The sequence below is a fragment of the Chaetura pelagica genome, unplaced genomic scaffold (genome assembly GCF_000747805.2).
Source record: "Chaetura pelagica isolate M959 unplaced genomic scaffold, ChaPel_1.0 scaffold338, whole genome shotgun sequence".
Taxonomy (NCBI): domain Eukaryota; kingdom Metazoa; phylum Chordata; class Aves; order Apodiformes; family Apodidae; genus Chaetura; species Chaetura pelagica.
This window is the reverse complement of record NW_009954114.1, coordinates 218,514-228,715: the sequence shown is the minus strand read 5'-3', so window position 1 is coordinate 228,715 and position 10,202 is coordinate 218,514. Positions and strand designations below refer to the sequence as shown.

Genomic DNA, 10,202 nt, shown 5'->3' with positions numbered 1-10,202 from the left:
AGCATTCCCTCATTCCTGTCTACATCCATGTTTTGCCCCCAGAAATTGTTTTACCTTCCTTTTCTCAACCCCAGTATTCTTTTACCGTAGCCGAAGACACCCTCATAGGTAGTACCATTGACATTCTACATGTTTTGCCTAATCAAGGTGTATCGTATAGCACAGTTAATGGTGAGCTGACTGAAAACAACAAGGATGGGGTCTTCATCATAGAGCAAGACACAGGGCTCCTAAAACTGGATAAGAGACTTGACCATGAGACAAATCCTGCGTTTCACTTCAAAGTCATGGCCACGATTCAGTTGGACAAAGTAGACATTGTGTTGACTGTGGATGTGGAGGTTAAGGTATTGGATGTAAATGACAACAAGCCCATGTTTGAAACAGCTAGCTATGAGGCTATAATAATGGAAGGGATGCCCATAGGAACAAAACTTATGCAAGTTAAAGCGTTTGATGCAGACTCGAGTGCAAATGGACAGGTCACGTATACACTTGCAGTGGAATCAGAGCTGGAGAAGATCACGGAAGCATTCACCATTGACAGCAACAGTGGCTGGATTAGCACACTGAAGGATCTGGACCATGAGAAGGATCCTTCTTTCACCTTTGCTGTGGTGGCCTCAGATCTGGGGGAGGTTTTATCCTTGTCATCAACCACCTTGGTCTCCGTTACTGTGACAGATATAAATGATAACGCACCTGTATTTGAGCATGAGGTGTACAGAGGGTCAGTGAAGGAGAGTGACCCTCCAGGGGAAGTTGTGGCTGTTCTCAGCACCTGGGATGAAGACACGTCTGATGTGAACCGACAGGTTAGCTACCATATTACAGGTAAGAAACAGCTTGCATGCTTTCTTCCCAAAATCAGCTTTTCTGAAATACTGTTCATGTGTCCAGCTTTAGGTGAACTTACAGCAGGGTTTCAGCTAAATTATCACTGTGAATGAGACAATTGCATCTCTCTCATTTTTTAAATTTGTTTATTTATTTTAATTTGGACAGAATTTGCAGCAACTAGCAAAGCGGAAAAGAGGGAAAAGGGGTGTGTGTCTGTGTGTCTGTCTGGGTTATTCTCCCTCTAATTTCCAAGATTAATGCTCCATGATTTGCTGCAGTACAATGTGGTGTGACCCATCAAGCCATCATAGTTGATGTGTTAATTTGGAAACCATCATGACTTAATGTTTCAACCAAGGGAAGAACATTTTATTCTTAAGGAGAAAATTCTTACATTTCCAATATTTTTTTTTAATTTTGTTTTTTATATAGCATTCTTCTTTTTGAGACAGGAAAGTACATGCAGGACCTACTTTGAAATAACACTATTTTGGGGGGAAAAATTTTTTAAATTCATTTCATATTGGAAGGAGTGAGAGGATGCCTGTTTTTATCAGCACGGATTTCTGGCCAGGGAAATAGTAATTTGCTTAGAAGCAGTGGCTAGCTGCCTTGCGTTGGTATATACAGCATAAGGCAATTTTGATTACATTACCAACATGTTTTTCAAAGTGTGGTAACACTGCTCTTTCCTATTATGCTGTATTTATTATCATTCTTTTCTCCCAGATTCAAACTGGCTTTTGTGTGAGTATGTTATGAGTGTTGCCTATTGCAAGTTGTAGGCAGGACAGCTGCAACACCCCATTGTACATTATTGAGAATAAGACTCCTGTTAGCTATCAAATTGGAAGTGTCTAGGGAATGCTGTTTAGGGAAATGTGTGATGTTCCAGTTAGCCATAGATTATCTATGTTGCATGCCAGAGTAATATAATTTTCAAAGCAGCCGGAAATACCTTATCTTAATTTACATGAAAGACTGGATTCAGTATAAAGGTTTGCCAAGACAATGTGTTTATTGTGTGACGTATTGTAGGGCATTAGAAGTAGAAGCACAAATAGTCTTGTGAGTAAATCACAGGATTTGGAGGCTTTGCGCAAGGTAGATAAACTGCCAGTGCTTCAGTTCCCACATATCAAAAGTAAATAACTAGTGCCTCATCCCAGAGATTTTGTGATATTTGAGGGAGTTTGGGGATCCCAGTATAGAAAGTGCTATAGGAAATGCAAACCTTTCATGTTTGCAACAAAATATGTGAGTGTACTGTGATCGTCAGCTGAACATACTGGTTTTTCACTTTGTTTTAAAGTCTTTCAATTATGTCTTGTAATTAATTTGGTGTTTAGTTGCATAATATTGTTTTCATCACATCCCTGTGCAGTTAATTTAGAAAAAAAAAATGGACTTTTTAATAATAACTGTCATATGTGACTCAAATTATTGATCATTCTGCACCTTAATTTCTTTCACAGATCAAAATACATTTGATATTTTGCTGGTATTTTAGTTTCTGAAAACATTACAAGTGAAAGCCCAAAATTTTCTCTAATGCCCACTGTACAATTACTGAAGTGTATGAGCTCAGAAATTCCACTATCTTTGAATATATCCTTCAAATTTGGGAAATGCACATGGAGAAATCAGGTTCTTTTGATTAAAATGTCTAAACATATTAATGTATCATTTCACTAATAAAACAGTCTGTACACACTTTATCCTAAGCTGAGCTCAGGAACAGCACATGATTATTTCTTTGAATCAGATTAACTAGATTATTATTCAATAATCTTGTGGCTTTTTGGAGGTGTTTTGAGCCACAGAAACTTCTGTGAATACAGTAAGCAAACTGAGGAAAAACAGGACACTGTCAAAAAGGGATAAGAAAACAAATTATGAGGATCATGTGTGGACCCACCAAAACCAGCTTTGTGCAAATGCACTTGGAGAAAGTAGCACACAAAAGTTATATGGAGAAAAAATCATTGTTTTGGAGATGAAGCAAATATTCCAGGTCAGATGTGATCACTGAAGTGTCCTCTGCACTCTGTTGAAAAATGTGAACGCTTCTGTGTAGTCTTCTGGTCAGCTTTGAAAAGAAGTGGATGCATTCTGATGGATATATATATATACACATTTTGTTTTAAACTCTTTTTAAATCCACTTAGGATTCGTTTCCATGATTACTGGCAAGTAGTTGCCATTTTCAAATATATCTCTATCTACATTTGATGGTGAGAAGAAAAAAAATTTCACTTACTTTTTGTTATTTGTAGTTTGATAGCAGCTGGAGATGTTCAGAAAGGAGAAGCGCTATATATAAATCTTAACAGAAAATCAATAGGAAGCACAAATGACACAAATGCACTTAGGTAGCACAATAGTTTTCTTCTGAAGGCTTATTTGAGGTCATTGCCTATACCATCTGAGGCAGTTTGGCTAAAACCAGGGCTCTGCTGGATGTTTAACGAGGATGTTTAGCCAGCCTAGGCCCAGCCAGATATTACTGAGATTTAACAGTGGTAAGTTAGGAAAGGCCACCAGAAAAATATCAGTTGCTTAGAGTTTGGTATAGTAAAGTGTTTTGTGTTGCTCAGTAATGTTAATTAGGCTTCATTAGGCATGTGACTGTAAGGACAGACAATAGTGTTTAAGCTTGATTCAGCTGAATACAAGGAAGATGGACAGTGTGCTTTGGAAGAAACCAGTAATGTGCACAGTACATTTGTTCTGGATTGATTGACCAGTATGAGCAAAGTGGTGGGGTTTTTTGTTTGATTTTATTTTATATATAAGATACTAGAGTTCTGGAGAAATCAATGTTTCAGTGTTTGGGTATAACTTGTGCTGCAGGCTGAAGAACAGTGTCTGCAATTTTATGATAGTAAAGCTAAGAGGATTGGTTTTATCATTTCAGCAGCTCAGTAAACATGCAACATCTTAAACTGGGAGTGGGGGATAAACGTATTGATTTTATGTGATGCAAATGCCTAGAGTTCTAATTGGTAATTGTAAGTATCTAAATAAATGCATAAATGTAAGAGAGAAACTAAATGAGTAAATATTCGGTTCCACCTCCCAGATCAGGACATTGCAGTGAAAACTGATACTGTTGGCTTCTAGTTTTCAGTTCCCTTTTAGCCATTATAATTCCCTCTGTGTGTGCTTTGGTAATGATGTGTGTCAGAATTTGTTTATTTTGGATCACTGTGTCTCTGCATTTCATTTGTATCTGACTGTTTTCTTTCTTTACTTAAACTTGAGCTTGATTTGTCTTTGTAGTATTTGCTGACTAGGGAGGGAGGGAGAGCATTATTTAAACTTCAAGTAACAAAAGATAAAAGACAATGCTGATTCTTTTAGCCTCAAAGCCTTTCTAAAAAGTTACTGGAGTGTTTTTTGTAGCTAGCACTTCACTGTTGTGACATTCACAGTAGAACATAAGAAAACTGCCAAAAGATTTTAAAGAATCCATTAATACATGTAGTCAGGAGGCTTCCGTTTAGAAAAGCTACATTATTCAGAGTGAAAAACTAATTAATTAGAACACCCCTAGGAAACTGAATCTGCTTACATATATTAGTGAAAACGTTAATTAATCATTGCAGAATAAGATCTGCATCAAGACATATGTATAAGTACTAGAAAATGGTTTCCTGGACCACAGTGTGGATTTTTTTGCCTTTTTTTGAGGACTTTTTCTTGATGTTGTCTTATTGTTTACATCCCAGTATTTCTGTTACACTTTATAGTATAACTTCCATCTTTGTCTTCCATAAACAAAGCATATAGCCAGTCCCAAGGAGCAAAAAAAATTAAAGGTAGCACTAATGAAAACAGAATTTAGATAAACAGTTACACATTTGCTGTTTATTGTGCAGGTCCTGTGGTCATTCAAATTTATCCTTTTTAGTGGAGTGAAGAGGCAGGGGGGAGGGAACCCAAAAACCTTTTTTTTAATGCATACTACCCAAATTCCTATATGTGATTTAAAGCCATTCCATGAACAAAAAAGCAGCAGTGATTTCAAAATTGCTCCAAGCTGATGTAAGTGCCAGCCATAAAAGCCACCAGCTGATTTTAATTAGATTTTAACTTCCCTCTTTTCTTAGCTACAGGATACCCATACCTTGAGTGTATTGCTTCATAGTTGGTCAGGACAGTTAATAATTTCCTTTTACAAAAAGACTAATATACAGGAAAGCACTGGTTGATATCACAAAGCTAAGTAAGAATATTTAAGACCATTTTTATTAACAGTTTACAACATTAAACTCACTATGTCAAGATTACAGCCTTTTATACAGGAAAGTTAAGCTTTTTTTATGCTGGTGTTGAACCGAATAGGGAGAATTTAATGTCAGTCAGCAGGGGTCTACCTTCTTTGAAGTCACATTGAGACTCAAGTCGATGGACAGATTCTCATTGCATTTGGATCTGGCCTATAGTGCACATCAACATGCCATATAACCCTCTTTTTGGAGAAATGTGTGTTTATATTGCATAGCAGGTTAGATAAGGTTTGGTTGGGCCCTCTGATGGTTATTGCAGACTATTATAAAAATGAGGATTGAGAAAATTTGGCTCTGCTTGGTTTTGTAATTGAAAAAAAGGTATTTTTCAACAGAAAATATCTTTGCTTGATGTATCAGGTTTGTGCTCTATATGATTAAAGAGTCTTTTATAATTATAATGCCTATCTGACTAATTTGCTGGAAATTTTATTCATTACAATGTCTTGACACAATTGCAGCTAGCACAAATGGTGATGCTTGACTTGAAAGATTTGCTCAGCCTGTCTCAACTGACTTAGTTTTCATATTAAATAGAAGCCAAGTCTATCTTGTTCTTGGTAGCTAAAGAAGAAGGCAGAGATTACATCCTGTGACCTCTTTTTTGCTTTTTGATGTAGAAGAAAAGGTATGACAGGTGAATTAGTTCAGTTGCAAGTTCAGATCTCTGCTTTGCATTTTTTTTTGCTGAGAAGGTCCTTGGGAACTGACAGAATTATGACACCAGAAGCAACAACAGTGGCACCAAATTGCTTGCCAGCAGAGGCAGCTCAAAAATTCAGCCTCACAATTTTTTAAAATACTTATTTACTCAAATATTCAACAGTGGAAATAAAAAGGTTTAAGATCTGGGGCTTTCCATTGAGCTTGGACATCCAAAATACATCAGGACCCAGTAATAAGCTGCAAGCAAAAGTACACTAGTATGCTTGACATTTTTTATACTATTATAAGAAGGAATAAGCATTTACTTATTTTTTTTATACCACTTTAATACAAGAGAAACATAAAAAGTAGTTCTCAGATTGTACTTTTATGTCCTCACTCAATTTTTATAGCATAAGTTTCCTATGACTGTAGTGCTCTATCTTGGGTTGTTGCATGTGCAGATGATATGTTTTTACAAACCAAGTTTATGTTAGACCTTGGGCACTGAAGACTGGATAGCTGGCTCTACAGGCTTTGGCTGGGGTAGAGTTAATTTGCTTCAAAATAGCTGGTATGGGGCTATGTTTTAGTTTTGTGACCAAAACAGTATTGATAACACAGGGATATTTTAACTATTGCTAAGCAGTGCTTACACAGGGTCAAGGTGCTTCTCACCCCACCCCACCAAAGAGTAGGCTGGAGATGCACAAGAAGTTGGGAAGGGGGACAGCTGGGACAGCTGACCCCAACTCACCAAAGGGATGCTCCATACCATATGATGTCATGCTCAGCAATAAAAACTGGGGCAAGAACAAGGAAGTTCAGAGTGATGACATTTTTATTTATATATTTTATGCATGATGGAGCCCGTCTTTCCTGGAAAAGCCTGAACACCTGACGTTAATTCCTTTTTTTTGTTTTGCTCATGCATGCAGCTTTTGCTTTCCCTATTAAACTGACTTTATCTCAGCCCATGAGGTTTTGCACTTTCTCTGTTCCAATTCTCTCTCCCATCTCACCAGAGGGCAATGAGCACATGGCTGTGTGCAGGTTATCTGCTTACCTGGGTTAAACCACAATGTTGGTTTTAAAGATTTTACTGTCTGGTCTGACAGTGGGTTGAGATCAGGCACAGGTGATCAAAGGTGTTTTCTTCATAGAGCAGGCAGGGAACTGTACCAGTTCACATTAAAGAGTAGGTAAGTGCTGGAAACATCAACAACTGTGCCTGCCTTGATTATTGTACCCTTCTACCTGTGACATACCCTTACTTCATTCATGAGGATGGTGTGGACCAAAACTTCCCCTCTCCCAACCTGCTTTTGTCACTAGGCAATTTACTGATGTGGAAGAGCAACATAGCCAAGCTCAGCATCAGTGTTACAGCATGATAAAAAAGCTGTTCTACTTTGTCTCCTGCACTCCTTTCACCAGCTTTCACTCTCGGATACATTTGATCTAATTGTACTGCTTATCTTCCATCTACTCCTCAAATGACCTCTTGTTAGGACTATTTAATACTAATGTGTCTTCCTGTGTCATGTAAACTTTTCTTAAAACCAGGATTTTAATGAGCAGAACGATGCAGCTGTATGATAAAGCTTTCATTAGAGGATGCCTTAATAGAACCCACTTCCAGTCCTTGATTGCATAATCAACAGCTAATGAAATTGTCCTGGTAACAAGAGCTACAGTGTATTACATTCTCCCCCCAGACTAAGTGGAAAGACAATTGTGCCAGCCTGAGAGGACTATTGATTGTTCACAGTTTGAATTTGATTGCCCTTACGGGGAACTAAACCAGAGATCATCTTCTGCTCTGCTAAATGGATTTTGTTTCTACTGAAAGTTATTGGTTCACTTTCATACAAGGCGTTCAGGGGGCAATAAACACAGGGAACATAATCTCATTACAGATTTCCTGAGTCTGAGAGTTTGAAAGCAACAATCACTGTAAAACAAATGACTGCTGCTTAGTCCAGGTCCTCTGCGATGCAGCTGTGGTGTTTAAAGTAGGTGGGAGCTCTAAAGGGATGCCCCAACCCATCGTGTGTTATTTGTCTCATTGCAGGAGGGAACCCCAAAGGGAAGTTTGCTCTGGGACTGGTTCAGAATGAGTGGAAGGTTTACGTTAAAAGGCCTCTAGATCGCGAAGAGCAAGACATGTATTATCTGAACATCACTGCCACGGATGGCCTCTTTGTAACCCAAGCTGCTGTGGAAGTGACCGTCACTGATGTTAATGATAATAATCCAGTTTGTGAACAGGTGAGTTAGCATTACCCACAGCAATCAACAGTTGTGTTGAAATAAATTATTTCCCTGTGGGTTTCCTTGTTACTTACAGAGCATATTCACAGCTGATGCCCATTTTCATCATTAAGGTCTTAGCTGAAGGATCTGGAGTGGTCTGGGAGAGGAGCAGGGTGAAACAGACCTGTGAAGCCAAGATGAAAGGATCAGAGAATCATAGAATGGTTTGGGTTGGAAGGGACCTTGAAGATCATGCAGTTCATAGCCCCCTGCCATTGGCTGGGACACCTTCCACTAGACAGGGTTGCTCAGAGCCTCATTCAGTCTGGCCTTGAACATTTCCAGGGAGGGAGCAGCCACAACTTTCCTGGGCAACCTGTGCCAGTGTCTCTCCACCCTCACAGGAAGTAATTTCTTCCTGATGTCTAACCTAAATTTACCCACTTCAGTTTAAAGCCATGACCCTTTGTCCTATCACTACAAGCCCTTGTAAACAGTCCCTCCCCAGCTTTCCTGTAGCCCCTTCAGATACTGGCAGGCTGCTGTAAGGTCTCCCCAGAGCCTTCTCTTCTCCAAGTTGAACAACCCCAACTCTCTCAGCCTACTTTCATATGAGAGGTGCTCCAGCCCTCTGACCATCTTCATGGCCCTCCTCTGGATTTACTCCAACAGCCCCATGTCCTTCTTATGTTGGGAGCTCCAGAATTGGACACATTGTTCCAGGTGGGGTGTCATGAGGGTGGACTAGAGAGGAAGAATCACTCCTCTGCTCATAACCCTCTAGTAAAAGTAGCAGAGGAATCTTCTCCACAGTGACCTTGGTTTGCTTTAGAAAAAATGAAGCATTGTATGGTAGCTCTAGGCAGCCAGTCCTCCTTGCAATAGAAATGTGCTTCACTTTCACAACTGATGTGGAAATCCAGTTTTATCTGCCACCTTCCTGAACCTGGCAGATGTCAGAAACCCAGGGGAAATGCAGATGAATGTAGCTTGCTCTCATGTTGTTGAGCATGCATGCAGTATGGCCTGACCACAGTTTTCATAGCACTAGCTGTCTCTAATTCTGTGGAAGGGCCATGTGGGGAACTGATATTACTGCAATGGAAACATTTGTGTGAAAGAAAAGGCACTATGAAACCCAGATTTCCTTAATGGTACCACTAAGAGATTCTTATACGTACATATATATATATATATGTATGTATGTGTATACTCATGTTTTTCCTTTCATTACATTATCACTGATGGGCCACTGCCATTGTAAGCACCACTCTGGAGAATGACTGTCAGTATCTCCCTCAAACACTGCTGAATGAGGTGATAAAAACAGTTCTCTTCAGTGGCATATTAATCAAAGTTTCCATTTAATGGGTGTTGATGAAGCAAATGGAAGGTAGAAAATGAGACCACACTTAACACCCAAGAGGAGCCCTATTAAGAGTCATAATTCGGCATTGTGATTTGGACATGTCAAAGTTTAGAAATTATTTCTAGAAATGTGTTACATAAAGGAGAATTGTTTCCCATAGAGAAAAAATGCACGACAGGCAGTTAAAAAAAAAGTAAAAAAAAAAGTTGTGCAAAGGCTATGAAATACTGTTACAGCATAGCTTACACTTTGGTTTTGTCTCTAGGTTGCATACACGGCCCTGTTTCCTGAAGACATTCCATCAAACAAAGTCATACTTAAAATCAGCGCTAAAGATGCTGACATTGGGTCCAATGGTGAAATTCGCTACTCTCTCTATGGTGCTGGGAACAATAAGTTTCTCTTAGATCCAGAAAATGGTAAGATGACTACAGAATGTTTCCAAAGATTCTTCTTAGTCCCTTGACACCAGTAGGTGCCATCTTCACTAACTAGAGTTAAGTTACACTTGGTTGTTATCAAACAGTTGTTCCAGTTATGGCAGGCATGGATGACCACTTCTGAAGTGGTGGTGGTAGGAGGGAGAAAGGGGGATATCTTTTTTGGCCAAGTTAAATGTTACATTCAGAACAGTGGGTAAGTGTTTCCCTGCCAGACCCTTATGTTTCTCTGCCAGACCTCAAGTTAGATGCGGAAGAGAGGCTGCCAGCATAGTCCTGCTTTACCTTCAGACACCACTTCTTTTTTCTTCCACCTTGATCTAGATATATTGGTATTTAGACCCTGTAAAAAAGGCATTC

General features: G+C 39.1%; 1 protein-coding gene across 1 annotated transcript in view; it reads left to right on the top strand.

The window, feature by feature from the left end:
* FAT3 (FAT atypical cadherin 3) overlaps window positions 1-10,202 on the top strand; it is a 345,063-nt gene that overhangs the window by 268,862 nt on the left and 65,999 nt on the right. Inside the window, exons 11-13 of the mRNA XM_010002614.1 lie at window positions 3-834; window positions 7,852-8,048; window positions 9,668-9,821. Coding sequence (XP_010000916.1) covers window positions 3-834; window positions 7,852-8,048; window positions 9,668-9,821 — 1,183 coding nt within the window. The remainder of the gene's footprint in view (window positions 1-2; window positions 835-7,851; window positions 8,049-9,667; window positions 9,822-10,202) is intronic.